Source organism: Aphelocoma coerulescens, chromosome 27 (assembly GCF_041296385.1).
Source record: "Aphelocoma coerulescens isolate FSJ_1873_10779 chromosome 27, UR_Acoe_1.0, whole genome shotgun sequence".
Lineage (NCBI taxonomy): Eukaryota > Metazoa > Chordata > Aves > Passeriformes > Corvidae > Aphelocoma > Aphelocoma coerulescens.
This window is the reverse complement of record NC_091040.1, coordinates 1153212-1167264: the sequence shown is the minus strand read 5'-3', so window position 1 is coordinate 1167264 and position 14053 is coordinate 1153212. Positions and strand designations below refer to the sequence as shown.

At 55.6% G+C, this 14053-nt stretch overlaps 1 protein-coding gene across 1 annotated transcript; it reads right to left on the bottom strand.

The window, feature by feature from the left end:
- Positions 1–1229: 1229 nt before the first annotated feature.
- On the bottom strand, positions 1230–2917 carry HOXB13 (homeobox B13). Its single transcript, XM_068996550.1, has 2 exons — positions 2329–2917; positions 1230–1489 (listed from the first exon to the last, which is right to left on the bottom strand). The coding sequence occupies exons 1-2, from the start codon at positions 2915–2917 to the stop codon at positions 1230–1232; spliced, it is 849 nt and encodes a 282-aa protein (XP_068852651.1).
- Between the last annotated feature and the right edge of the window lie 11136 nt (positions 2918–14053).

Below are 14053 nucleotides of genomic sequence, written 5' to 3'. Positions count from 1 at the left end.
TCCCCCGAGCCTGAAAAGAGCCGAGAGAAAATAAAAAAAAGGGGGAAAAAAAGAAAGGAAAAGAAAAAAAGAAAGAAAAAGAAAAAAAAAGGAAAAAAAAGAAAAGAGAAAAAAAAAGGAAAAAAAAGAAAAAAAGAAAAAAAAGAAAAAAGAAAAAAAACAGAAAAAAAGAAAAAAAAGAAAAAAAAAGAAAAAAGAAAGGGGAATCCGAATATATTTAATTTATACATCTTTAATTTCACCCCGTTTTTTCCGCTGCTTCTCCAACACCGACCGGTTCGCGTTCACACGGGGCTTTCTCTCAGCGCATGCGGCGAAACGCGGGGCTGAAATTCCGCGTTAATAAAGGCAGGGAAAAAGAAATCCGCGCGTACAAATCCACGGATTTCAGCACGAACGGAAGCGCGGGAGGGGTTTGGGGACTCGCCTTGACCTGTGTCAAAATACAAGCGGTGGAAATGGGTATTTGCGGGTTACAAGTGCCTCTACACCTCCCTCCGAGTATATTTTTATATCTCCAGACAGGGCTACATCGCCTTTAATCGTGCATTTATACACCGGGGTAATACAGAAATACTCGCAAACACAAAAATCGCGGGGGGCTGGGGTGGGGAGAAAAGGTAAAATAACGCTAAATATGAAATATGTGCATGTGCATATGGAGATTTTATATAGAACCGCGCGCGAAAAAACAACAAAACAAAATTTAAAAAAAAGGAAAAAATTAAAAATAATAATAATAAAAATAAGAAATAAGTACGTGCCTTTATAAATGGGTGCCTACATGTGTCATAGCATATCCTGTACATTCAATTTTACGGAAATAATTCAGGTGCGTTTCGCTGGAACACGCCCGGGTTTATTTTATTTCTTCCCCCTTAACGCGCCTTTTGATGCTTCTGCCCGAATTTAGGAGAATTTTTTTTTTTGTTTTTACCGCTTTCCGTACGGCTTTTTCGTATTTAAAAACCAAATCCTCCCGGAGACCCCCCCCCGCCCCCACCGCCCTCTCCAGCCGGGAGCGGCGTTTTGGGGTTAATTACTGCGATTGGGCCAGTTTTAATTGATATTTCCAAGTCTCTGGAGCGCTCTGAGGGTGCTGCTGAAGGCAGGAGCGAGCTGGGCAGGGTCCTGTGCTGGCACAGCGGGCAGGGCTGGCGATGTCCCCTCCTTTGGGGGGGGAGGGAGGGTCCCGGTGTCCCGCCCTCCCCGGGGACAAACGGGGGCCCTCAGGGGGTGCCGCTGGTGCTGCTCTTGATTTTGGCCACGACTTTTTTCTCCTTGACGCGGCGGTTCTGGAACCAGATGGTGATCTGGCGCTCGGTCAGGTTGGTGGCGGCCGAGATCTTCCTCCTCTTGTCGCGGGTGATGAATTTGCTGCTCGCGTACTCCTTCTCCAGCTCCTTCAGCTGCCCCTTGCTGTAGGGCACCCGCTTCTTGCGGCCCCGGCGGAAGGCGCAGCCGTCCGGGGGACACTGCCCGCCCGACTCTGGGTTTGGGGACACACGGGGCTCAGTGGGGCGGCGGTGGGGTGGCCACAAAGCCCTCAGCGCCCACCCGGCACCCACCTCCCTCCCCGCCGCCCCGTTTCTCCCCTCCAGCCTGCTGGCAGCGGCGATTTTAAAATATTTTTAATTTCTGCATTCCCCCTCTTGGCATTTAAAGATTTGGGTGTTCTTGCCTAAATTTTTAACTTTTATTTTGTGGTGCTGAGGTCCGGGTATTGGCAAAGCAGCCGCGTGCTGAGCCCACTTTAATCACTTGAATTCATCCCCGCCTGTTCTCTCCGCGGTTTCAGCGCGGCCGAGCAGGGCCGGGGACAAATTCAGCCCCACAGCCGTGGTGTGGGCGGTGGGAAAAGTGCCCTCATCTTCTTGTGGGAGCCATGGGCACCCCCTGTGCCCTTCAGAGCCCCCCGAAAGCCCAGCGCTGCTCGCCGGTCCCGGCTGGGCCGTGCGGTGTCTGGACGCGGGAGGTGTCACCCTGAATTCGGGTAATGTCACCGTGTGCGCCCCGATAACACCACCAGGGGAACCCGGATAATATAATCGTCTGAACCCCGATAAGCGATCATCTGAACCCCGATCAATCACCCTCTGCCTCCCTGCTCGGAGTTACATTTGACTGATAACTCGGATCGCTATTGAGTGAACCCTAATTTGCTCCATTTCACAACCAAACGCCCCAGGACAGCGAGAACAGATCCCTATGACAGAAACAAACCCCTAAAATGAAAAAAATGACCTCAACCCAGGCTATTTTAACCCCTGGTGCCTATTCCACCCCCAACCCCTGCTGTCCTCCCGCAGCGCCGGGAGCGGGATTTACCTGCGAAGGCGGATTTCAGGAGGTAGCCGGCCTGGCCCTGCTCCTTGGGGCAGCACATCTGGCCGCTCCAGCCTCCTCCCAGCGCCCAGGGCTGGTGGTAGCCATCCACGGGCAGCAGAGTCTCGTGCCGGGCCTCGCCGGGAGCGCCCAGCCCGGGCACCACGGACACGTCCAGGTACCCGGCCACGGGCTGGTACGGGGCGCCGTAGCCGGGGTAGAAAGCGAACTCCGCGGGGCGGCTCTGGAAATCCTCGCTGCCCGCGGGGGGTTCCAGGTATTTCTCGGCGGGGAAAGGCCCCTGAGCCGGGCCGGCTTTCAGGGAGCTGCGGGCGACGCGGCACGAGTAGTACCCGCTGCCGAAGTATCCGTAGGGCAGCGGCGCCGAGGCTGCGGGACCCGGCGGGGGCGGCGGAGCTTTGGGGGGCTCGGGCGGCGCCTCCGGGGGGTACCCGGGGTTCATCCCGGGGGGAGGCGAAGGCCCGGCGAGGGTCGGGGGAGGAGGAGGAGGAGGAGGAGGCAGCAGCCCCCTGCCCTGGCCGCCTGCGAAGCCGCCGGGAGCCAGGAGCCCCTCGAGGCCCGGGGGCTGCATGGGGGGCGGCGCGGGGGCCGGGGCATGGGGAGAGGCTGCTCGGCAGCGCCCGGGCACTGCCCGAGGGGGGTCCCCGGATCTTTTTAAAAGGCTGCGAGCCGCCGAGAGCTGCCTTTCCCCCCGCCGGGCTGCCCTGACGCAACGGGTGGAGGTTTCCTCATTGGTTGGTGCATGGGAGGTGGGGGGGGGGGGGGGAAAGGACGGAGAGGAGGGGAAAAAAAAAAAACCCCAACCCCGCACCAGAAAAAAAAAAAAAAATCTTCCAGCCCCAATAAAGCGCTGCAGAAATTGCGAAAATACTTTTATTGCAAGGGGAGAGGAGGAGGAAGAGGAGGAGGAGGATTAGGAGGAGGGGACCCCCCCGCTGGTGACAGGAGGGGACACGGAGGTGGCTCCTGAGCTGCACCTCGGGAAAAAAAAATTAAAGCAGAGGTGGGGAAGGAGGGGAAGGAGGGGAAGAAGCAGGAATGGCAGACCCCGGGTGCAAAAATCCGGGCTCAGATTAAAAACACCTTTATTTTAAAATCTAAAAAAATATTTTAAAAAATGATTTACTCCCACTCAGAGCCGGGGGGGTTCGGCTGCCAAGCCCGAGTCCTCCCAGACCCAGGGACCATTCCCGGCCTAAGTGGGGCAGCGATGGACCCCTGGGAACGGGGCCTTCCCTCCATTCCAGCCTTTCCAGCCTCATTCTCCTCTTGCTCAGGGATTTTATCCCACTCCAATCCCCTCAAAAATCCCAATTCTGTTCCCCCGTGGAGAGCGCTTTGCCCTCGAGGCCCTAAAAGTACAGAGAGAGGGGAAAAGTGGCCTCTGGTATCCCAAAAAACAACCCCTGCAGAGGTGCTGGAATAATCTGGCGGGAGCCCGGGCCCTGCGGATCCCGCTTGGGAAGCATCCCAAAGGGAGAGGGCTCGGGAAAGGCAGGTGGGAAAATAAAGCAGAAAATCCCTTGGGGTTCCAGGAGCACCGGGCAGGTGGAGGGACAGGCAGAGGAAGGGGAAAGACCCAGATTTGGGATGAGGGACTCCACGGGCCTGGGAAAGTCTGGGTTAAAGGCAATAATCCCTGAGGAGGGCCCGCTGTTAAATCCTCCAGGTATTTTTAATTGTCTGCGCACACGGTACGAGTGCCCAGACGTTCCTCCACCTTTTCCCCTCTGTTTTCTTCCCAAAGGTGCTGCTCGAGAAAAGCTTTGCCGAAATTCCCCCAAAGGCAGCTTCAACTCGGGCGTCGTTTCCTTCCTGCGGAGAAATCCGGAGGTTTCTGCCTTCTGGCCGTCAAACCGCAATAAAAACCCCCCTCCTGCCACGTCCTTGGGCCACCAAAGAACGCCCCGGAGGAGCCACGACAGCGCTGGACACGCAGGGACAGAAATCGGGTGGAAACTGGAGTTAGGAGCGATGATGGCAGAGCTCGCCCAGGCGGGGAAAACCCCAATTTCTCTGCTGGAAGCAGCCCCCAACCCCCAGTACCCCAAACACAGCCCCCCGAATCCACCCTTAAAAAATCCCTCAGCCTCCGCACTCGCTGATTTTCTATTCCCGGCGGGGGGAAAAAAAAAATTAAACAAAAATCACAAATCCCGGCGATTTCAGCCTTCACCTTCCCCGTCCCAAAGCTCCTTCCTTCCCTCGCCGCAGTTTAACGACCGCGCTCCTGCTTTGATGCCCTTTTTACCCCCCCCCCGCTCCTCGCTCTCCCCATTTGCTCTCCCCCAGCCCCACAAGCGGGGCCGGGGGCCCGGCCGGGTGTTTGCCGAGCGTCTCGCCCTGTTCCCGGCAGGAAAGGTCGGGCTGGAGCCCGAGGTCAAGGCCAAGTTGAAAGTTAAAAGCCCTGAGGACTTGGGGGGATTTTCTTCCCTTTCCCGAGCTCCCGGGGCCGCGGGGACCCCTCGGTTCCCGCCGAGGTTTTTGGGGGAGAAGCTCCGGATTGTCCCAGTTGGAGGCTGGATTGGGATGTGCGGACGGAGGGATTCGCTGCGGGTTTTCCTGCGGGTTTTCGACCCCTTTGGTTTATTTGTTTTTAGGGCAGAAAGGACGAAAAGGACGAGCGGGATCGGCCGCGCACGGACATCCCGAAAAAGCAGGGGACGGAGCCAAAAATAGATGGGAATTGGGTTTCATTCCCTTTGCCGAGGAGTGGGGCTTTGTCCCGGCCGGTGAGTGGGGCTTTGTCCCGGCCCCGCGGATGCCGCCCCGGGGAGGAATTCCCCTTTTTCACCCCCAAAACTGCCCTTGGGTTCATTTATTACAATTTTTTCCCAACCCGCTTTTAAGATCGCGCTTCCCTCAGCTCATCTCCTTCACGAATGTGAGGGAAATTTCCAGCCGCGGAAGCGATTTAAAAGCGCGATTTCCAAGCCGATAATGAGATTTTCCTTCCCTGACGATCTTACGGAGCGAAATTTCACTGTTTAAAGCAAGAGCAACGGGGTTGTTTTAAAGGAAAGAACCTGAATTCTCTCACCAGTCCCTCTCTCAATGACCGACATTAAAATTACCAAACGCTCTTATCAGCTTGCAGCCCTCCTTTTATCATATTCTCCATAGGATCCATTTAATATTTATCCCATCTGGAACCCGAAAAATCTCTGGAACAACTTTTTAAAAGTCTGGGACTTTTTTTTTTTTTTTTTTTTTTTTTTTTTTTAAGCATTTGAATCCGATCCGTCATTTACAAAATACAAGGGGAAAAAAAAAAAAATCCAACCCAACCCAAACCCCAAAGAAGTTTGAAAGGAAAGGGGGGAAAAAAAATTGGAACTACTTAAAGACTTCACGTTTGGAAATAATCAATCGCTGGAAAATTGAATTCTGGGTCTGGAAGGGAGCCCAGCTCTTCGGTTTCCGATTCTGGCAATATTTCGGGGAGGAAAAAAAAAAAAACAAATCAAGGCAAACATTTTGATCTTTTATTTCTTTTTTTGTTGTTTCTTCCCACCTCTCTCCTCAGCGCCGGCCCCTCCTTCCCCACCCCACCGGCAGCCCCGGAAGGCCGGGGGGGATTGTAGGTGCGAATATTTCTCTCCCTGATGCCGGCAGGAGCCGAATTTGGACTTTACAGCACATTTTTGGTGGATCCTTTGAACAAATCACTGGCAGGGGAACAGAGAGCCCGGCCCGGCTCCTCCTGGCTCCTCTCATCCCCTCCCCGCTGCAGCCCCGGCGCCGCAGTCGCTGCGGAGCATTTCCAGCCCCACCTCTCCCCCTGTTTGGGGTGGGATGTGGGGTCATTCCAGAGTCGGGGGGTTCTGTTTAATGGGGTTTTGTCATTGCTGCGCCTCCCAGGTTTTTCCGCCGCTCCCCAGCCTCGACCGCACTCCTTTTTTGCCTTTTAGTTTCTTTTTCAGGAGCCAGGGCGGCTGAGTGGCTCCTGAACCCTCCGGTTCGGGTCTGCCCCTCCTCCCCAAGGCAGAACCTGAGCCCCCTCCTCTCCCAGCCCCAAACCCCCCGGAAAATGCCCCACCTGAGCCCCCTGCCCACCTCCTGCCCCTCCCCGCAGCCCAGGGAGGCTGAAACCCCCAAGGGACCAACCCCGACCCCGCTCCTGCCTCCGTGAGGGGCACAATCGTGGTGGGAATCCCGTCTGGCTTCGCCCACGGGAGCGAATCCTGGAGGGGAGCGGCCTGGGGGCGGTTTGTGCTCCTGGAGAGACAAAATTGAAACGTTTTACAGAAGATTTGGGTTTTATCCCTCCGGCTGCTCCACGCAGAGACATTTGTGCGTCGTCCACCTGGAAAAAGCCTCGGGAATGCAGCCGGGGGTCCCTGCTGGCCTTGGCTTGGGGACAATCCCGGTTTTCAAACGCTTTCTCTTTAAATACGGCAAAATAGGAATACTTGTGGCTGTCCATCCATGCATCCATGGATCCCTCCATCCATCCATGCATCCATCCATCCATCCATGGATCCATCCCTCCATCCATGGATCCCTCCATCCATGGATCCATCCATCCATCCATCCATCCATCCATCCATCCATGGATCCATCCCTCCATCCATGGATCCCTCCATCCATGGATCCATCCATCCATCCATCCATCCATCCATCCATGGATCCCTCCATCCATCCCTCCATCCATCCCTCCATCCATCCATTCATCCATGGATCCCTCCATCCATCCATGGATCCATCCCTCCATCCATGGATCCCTCCATCCGTGGATCCCTCCATCCGTGGATCCCTCCATCCATGGGTCCCTCCATCCCTCCCTCCCTCCCTCCCTCCCTCCCTCCCTCCCTCCATTCCCCTCCCTGCCTCCCTCCATCCATCCATCCATCCATCCATCCATCCATCCATCCATCCATCCATCCATCCATCCATCCATCCCTCCCTCCATCCCCCCTCCCTGATCGCTTTGGGATCAGCCCCTTTTCCCCCTCGGCAGCGGGGTGGGATCCCCGCACCCACCCGGGGCTGTCTCTGCCTTCCCCAAATCCCTGCTCAGCCGAACCGATTTATTTCAGCTCTTGTGGGACAGGAGGGGAATTGCTCCGGGCTCAGCGTTTGAACCCCTCTGATGCATCATCCCTCGGGAATTTTCGGGATCTCCGGTGCTTCCCTGCTGCTCCTTCCCCCGCTGTGTGTGTGGCTCCCGGCACGGAGGGGTGGTTTTGGGTGGAATCAGCGGGATTTCGAGGCCCCTTATCCATAAGTGAGACGTGCAGGGGGTGACTCTGGTGGCACCCGGCCCGCACAGGAGCAGCTCTGCCACCCCGGGCGCGTCATTGCTCGGGATCCTGGAGGTGGGACCGGAGGAATGGAGGAATTCTCTTCTCCCCTCAGGGGGAAGAGAAGCTGAGAGCGCCTCTGCTCCAGCCCTGCTGCTCCCGGTGGGATTTTCTCTCTTTTCTGGGCTTTTCTGGTCAGAGATTTCACCCGAGGGCAGCGATTCCAGCACGAGGGCTTCTCCTTGTGGCACTGGGAATTCCGGAAATCCCAGTGAGGGCCGGGCCCTGACTCCCTGCCTGGAGAGATTCCCTCTCCACACTCCAGGAACTCTCAGCGAGCTCAGGATGCACATAAATCCTGGCAGGATGATCCACGGCTGCTCCCAGTCCCAGCTTGATGGATGAGCCCAGGCCAGCAGGAATGGGGTCCCCAGGCCTCAGGGCAATGGGGTTGTCCCAAAAAACCTCCCCAGGCCTTTGGAACCAAGTTCTTCGGGCGAAATCGGGGTGTGAACACCCTCAGGGCAGCCCATGGAGGTGTCAGAGGTGTCACTGCTGCTTTCCCAGCTGGAATTTTGTCTGGTTTTACTTCCAGGGAGAGCTCTGTGCATCCCAAAAAAAAAGTGTCCAAGTGCTTTTTGGGGCTTTTTCTGCTTTCCTCACCCCAGTGGGGGATCCAGACTGGACAATCCCTGCAGGAACGAGCTGGGAATTGCCCAGACAGAGCAGAGACCACGTTGAATTTCCTGGGGGAGTTTGCGATTCACCAATTCCCAGGACGCGGCTCCAGTTCCTGGGAGACGGATCCGTGCAGTGCCCTCCCACTGGCACTGGCACTGGCACTGGCACTGGCACTGGCACTGGCACTGGCACTGGCACAGCCTGGCCAGGGTCTCTCCCACCTCCCCTCCCCATGCCTGAGGGCGATTCCCAGTGAGGAGAGATGGATTCAGCCTGGAAAAGACCCCAAGCGTCACCCCGGGGCTGCCCCCGAGCTCTGGAGTGCCCTGGGCTGTGGCATCGCCAGGGACAGAGGGAGATATCCCAAATCTCTGGGGTCTCTTCTCCACAATTCCAGCTCCTCCCCGATTCACGGGTGGGCAGCAGGGTCCCCTCCCTTCCCCTCCTCCGGTCTGACATCCCAGAGTGAGGTGGGAAGAACAATAGTGAGGAATTGAGAAGACAACCCAAAATGGGACTCACTGGGAACTGGGAACACTCTGGGGCCAAACTGGGGCTGCAGAGCTCCCGGGGCTGCCCTGATTTCCCTCTCCTCCCTCTCCCACCCCGCCAGGGAGCTGGAAATTGGATGGGAAGGGCAGCCAAGCCCCCTGGAGCATCCCGGTCTCTGCCGTGGGCACCCCGAGCCTCGCTCGCCGCTCCCCACAGGTGCCCTGGGTGGCCCTGGCGGTGGCCCCGGCCGTGTCCCCTCCCGGGGTGACCCTGAGTGCCACACCCGCCCTGCCCTTCCCCAGGGCGCCGGCGTGGCGTGGGCGGGTGCCAGGAGGGGGGAGAGGCACCGGGGGGGGTTTCAAAGTTCGCCCTTTCCCACCCCTTTGTCCCTTTCCTTATTGCAGGGGCGCGGCCGGGGAGGAGGGTGAGGAGGAAGGAGAGGGGAGGGAGGGAGGGAGGCAGCGGGGGGGGGGGACACTCTGGAGTCTCCCCGTTCCCTCTCCGGGATGCAGCCGGTGCTGGGGGGCTCCAGGGATTCCAGGGGCTCCAGGGATTCCAGGGGCTCCAGGGGCTCCAGGGCTTCCAGAGACTCGAGGGGCTCCAAGGATTCCAGAGGCTCTGGGGGGCTCTAAGGACTCCGGGAATGCCGGGGATTCCAGGGGCTCCAGGGGATCTGGGGGGCTCCAAGGACTCCGGGAATTCCGGGGATTCCAGGTGCTCCGGGGGCTCCAAGGACTCCAGGGGATGTGGGGGCTCTGGGGACTCCAAGGACCCCGGGAATTCCGGGGGCTCCAGGTGTTCCAGAGGCTCCAGGGGATTCCGGGAGCTCCGGGTTCCTGCCCAGTTTTCCCCGTTCAATGGTAACCCAACCCCAAATCCAGGTGTTTATTCCCTGGCAGCTCCCTCGCGCCCCATTCCCGGCCCTCGGCACCGTGCGGCCGACGCCGAATCCGTTCGGTTTGGGGAATAAAGGCGTCGCTGTGGATCCTGGAAAGGTTCCTTGCCAGGACGGTGGGGAAACGGTGCCAGGACGCGCAGGACGAGAGCCGGAGCTGTTTGTTCACAGCCGGACTCCATCGTGGGGACAACGCCGGGGTTGTCGCCTCAGGAGCCGGACCGGGCGCTTCTCATTCTGCTTCCCAGGGCCGCAATCCCGTCCTTTTCCAAAGGGCCTTTCCACAGGGAAAACATCCCCCCGAGCCCGGCGTTCCCAGCGGGTTTTGCTCCCCTCATCCCCATCCCCAAGGAGGGAGGATTTTGGGTTCCCGTCCCGGTCCCGCTGGGTTTTTGGGGGGTTCTAGGACCTTTTTGGAGTCAAAATTCCGCAGGTTTCACACCTGGACCGGGAGCCGGGGTAGGGATGGCAGAAGGAATTCCTGTGGATGCAGGAAAGAACTGATTTAGGGCTGAAGGAATCACGTCTGAATTGTTCATGTCGGAATCATTGATGCGGCTGCAGGTGAATTCAAATGGAGCCGGTGCCGCCTGATGAATAAATCCAGGGAATCAGAGGCGGTCGAGACCCAGGAATTCCACGTCCATAAAGGATCAAGGATTTCATATTCCCCGCTTTTAACGCCCTCCTGCTAAACCAGGACCCGGCCGGGCAGCGAGGACCTTGCAGGGCTGAAATCTCCCGTCAATCCCAACATCGACGCCCCGAGCCTGTTCCACTCGTTTCCCCTAAAAATCCCTGGAAATCCCTGCTGTTTTCCCTCCGCCGCCGCCACTCTCCTGGAGGGATTTACGTGGCGAACCAGCCAGAACGATCACCGTGGCCAGAACTCGGCAGATTCTGATTTTCTGTATTTTTTGAGGGGGTGCCCGCTCCATTCTCAGCATTCCGGGGCCCCGAGCTCCTCTCCCTGCGCTTGCTGTTTTCATCCCGGTGCCTCCCGCGGTGGGAAAACCGCCGAGAAATATTAACGCAACCCCTCCAATGATGATTAAAACCCAACACCCCTCTGCGAGCTGCACCGCGAGGTTTTAACAAATTCTATTCAGTGTTGGGATAAATATCAACCTAATCATTGATTTGTTGTGGTTAATACTGGCGCAGTAATAACTCCGTTAATAAAACTAATACCAGCGCATTGTGTTTATTATGATAAGAAGAATTAACAAAATATCATCCCCAGGATCTTTTTATTTGATATCTGCTTATGGATATGTCCCAAAAAGTTGTGGGAAGGCGTCGTCAGCTTCGCAAATTCTTCGTGCGAATAAAACCACAAATTTACCTTTTCTCTCGTGCGGAGGTAGGAAAAGTTTATTGCCATCCTCGCCTTCAGTTCAGTCTGCGCCAAACCGCCAAAAAACCCCCTCAAAACCCCCCAAAAAAAAAACCCACAAAAAAAAACCACAAAAAAACCCCAAACCCAACAACAAACTCACCTCCAACCCCACTAAAAAGCACTGAGAAAACACCGCAAAAAAAGGAGAAATAATTATAAAATTGTAAATTTTTAAGCTTTTTTTTTTTTTTTTTCCTCCACTCATTCCCTGTGCTTCCCGAATTCCCCTAAATCCCAAGGTTTTCCCTCCCTCTCTGGGATAATCCAGCTTTTTGATCCATCCCGGGAAAACGGGGGGGCTTTGTCCTCTCTCGCTTTGCCATCACCGACTTTGGGGCTCCCCGGGGAACCCGCAGCCCCCGCCGAGTTTTGGGGGTGAATTTCCCCCCCAGAATTCCCAATTCCCGGCAGGAAAGGTGCTCAGGGAGGTGGGAAAGGTGCGCTTTTATCCCGCTCCTTCCTCCCTCCCCGGCTCCCAACAGGATCCAGCTCCCCCCCTCGAGCTCAGCAGCTCGGTTTTGTGTTAATTATCCCATTAATTAGAATTAAACCAACGCAAAGTGCCCCCAAAAGTGCCCCCAAAGGTGCCAAGGTCGCCACGGATTTCAGGTTTTTCGGGAACAAAGCCGGCGCCGCCTCCACGCGTAAATTCTGGATGATTTCGCTTTCGTTTTCTTCTTTGTTTTTCTTCTTCTTCCCGACAAATTTATCCCGGGGGGATCCTTGGGATCCCGGCGGGGAACGGGACCCGCTTGGAAAAGCTCCAAATTTCCCTCCTGGAGTCACTGCTGGGATGGAACAACGCCGCTTCCAGCCGCCTCTCCCATCCTTTCCACATCCCCATTTCCAGGCGATCTCTGCCAGCTTCGAGTTCCCCACCAAGGAGAATCCATCCCCCCTCCCTCCCCCCTTTAATTATCCGGATTAAACAACCCCGGATGTGAAAAATGAAAGATTCCAGCGCGGTCAGAAATTTAAAATTAAGTCGCTGCCTTTGGAGCAGTTATCTGTGAACCGCTGTTTTCCTCCCCTCTGGAATTTCTTTCTGCGTCCAGGTTATTTTTCCTTATTCCCACCCTGAGGCGTCTCCCCGTGCTGTCGTGCCAGGTGGTTTTGTGCTGTTTGGGGCTCATTGATCACGATTTCCACTCCAAAACAATTCCGCTTTCGGGCAGCTCTGATTGGTTTTAGCGCGTTAAAAGTCCCGATATTGAAACTCCCAGCTCCCAGATTTTTTCTGGGATTTTTTCCTGGCCGCACCTGAGCAATTCCCCACCTCACCTGGGAATTTTGCCGCTCTCAAACCACATTTTCCTCCTCATTTTAGCCCAGTTCTCGCCGCTGATCCAGGTACGATTTCAGGTACGATTCCCAAAGCATAATTTCAGATAAAATAAATTCACGAGGCCACATCAAAAAGCCCTTCCGAGCCCATCTTCAGCCATTCCCGGTGGGAAAAGTCCTTGCAGCTCTGCCCAGAGCGCTGTCCTTGGAGCCGAAGCAGATCCTGGCACACCCACACCGCACCTGGCCGCCCATTCCCAAAATAATCAGAATTTTTCAACGCTCGTGCCCACATTTCCTCCCAGCGGGAGAGGCAGCGCTGCCTCCTCACCACATCAGAGCTTCCCAACCGCTTCCCAAATCCCGGCGCTGTTCCCCGTCATTCCCAACAACCTCCGGCTCCTCCCGGAGCCTTTGAGGAGTGCCAGGGCCATAAAATCCTGGTGCGAGCGATGTTCCCACCCTGGGATTTAACGGGATCGCGTTTTCCTGCGCCCAGAGCTGCTCTGTTGGACTCGGGGTGTGACCCTGCCGCCGGTGGCTTCACGTTTTTCATTCTTTCATTCATTTTTTTCCTGAATTTTTCCTTCATTTTCCTCAATTTTTCCTTAATTTCCCCTAATTTTCCTTAATTTTCCTTCATTTTAAATTCATTTTCCATTCATTTTCCGTTCATTTTCCTCCGTTCTCTTTCATTTTTCATTCATTTTCCCTCCATTTCCCTCCATTTTTTTCTTCATTTTCCTTCATTTTCTCTCATTTTTCTTAATTTTCCTTCATTTTTTCTTCATTTTTTCCTTCATTTTTCCTTCATTTTCTTTCATTTTTCCTTCATTTTCCCTTCATTTTTCCTTCATTTTTTCTTTCATTTTTCCTTCATTTTCCCTTCATTTCCCCTTCATTTTCCATTCCTTTCCCCCTCCTTCTGGTAGAAACCCCCAGTGATTTTTTTTCCAGGAAAAAGATTAAGAAGTGTCCTTTTCTCCCTCCTGGATCTCTTTGCCTGAATTCCTCCTTTTTCCACTCAGACATTTCCCTCAGACCACGAAGTTCGCTTTCCTTTCTCGAAGAAAACGCGGCTTTCTCGCCCATATCCTAAAGAAAATCCCTCTTTTCTCCCCCTCACCCCCGTATTTGCCAGGACTCCACACGAGGCCTCTCCCGGCCCTGCTGTGAGGGAGGAAATCCAGAAGAATTCCAGCGGGAAGGAGCCGGAGCCCGCCTGGAACATCCATCCCAGCCTGGAACATCCATCCTGGCCTGGAACATCCATCCCGGCCTGGAACATCCATCCCTGCCTGGAACATCCATCCTGGCCTGGAACATCCATCCCTGCCTGGAACATCCATCCCTGCCTGGAACATCCATCCCCATCCATCCCCACCTGGAACATCCATCCCAGCCTGGAACATCCATCCCGGCCTGGAACATCCATCCTGGCCTGGAACATCCATCCCCGCCTGGAACATCCATCCCCGCCTGGAACATCCATCCCCATCCATCCCGGCCTGGAACATCCATCCCTGCCTGGAACATCCATCCCGGCCTGGAACATCCATCCCCATCCATCCCAGCCTGGAACATCCATCCCCGCCTGGAACATCCATCCCAGCCTGGAACATCCATCCCTGCCTGGAACATCCATCCCGGCCTGGAACATCCATCCCCATCCATCCCAGCCTGGAACATCCATCCCAGCCTGGAACATCCATC

Bases quoted from the DNA above. Each gene is read 5' to 3' on its own strand.
- HOXB13 (XM_068996550.1), bottom strand. From the start codon at position 2,917: ATGCAGCCCCCGGGCCTCGAGGGGCTCCTGGCTCCCGGCGGCTTCGCA. The intron at 1,490-2,328 runs GTAAATCCCGCT...CCCCAAACCCAG, and splicing joins CCTGAAATCCGCCTTCGCAG to AGTCGGGCGGGCAGTGTCCC.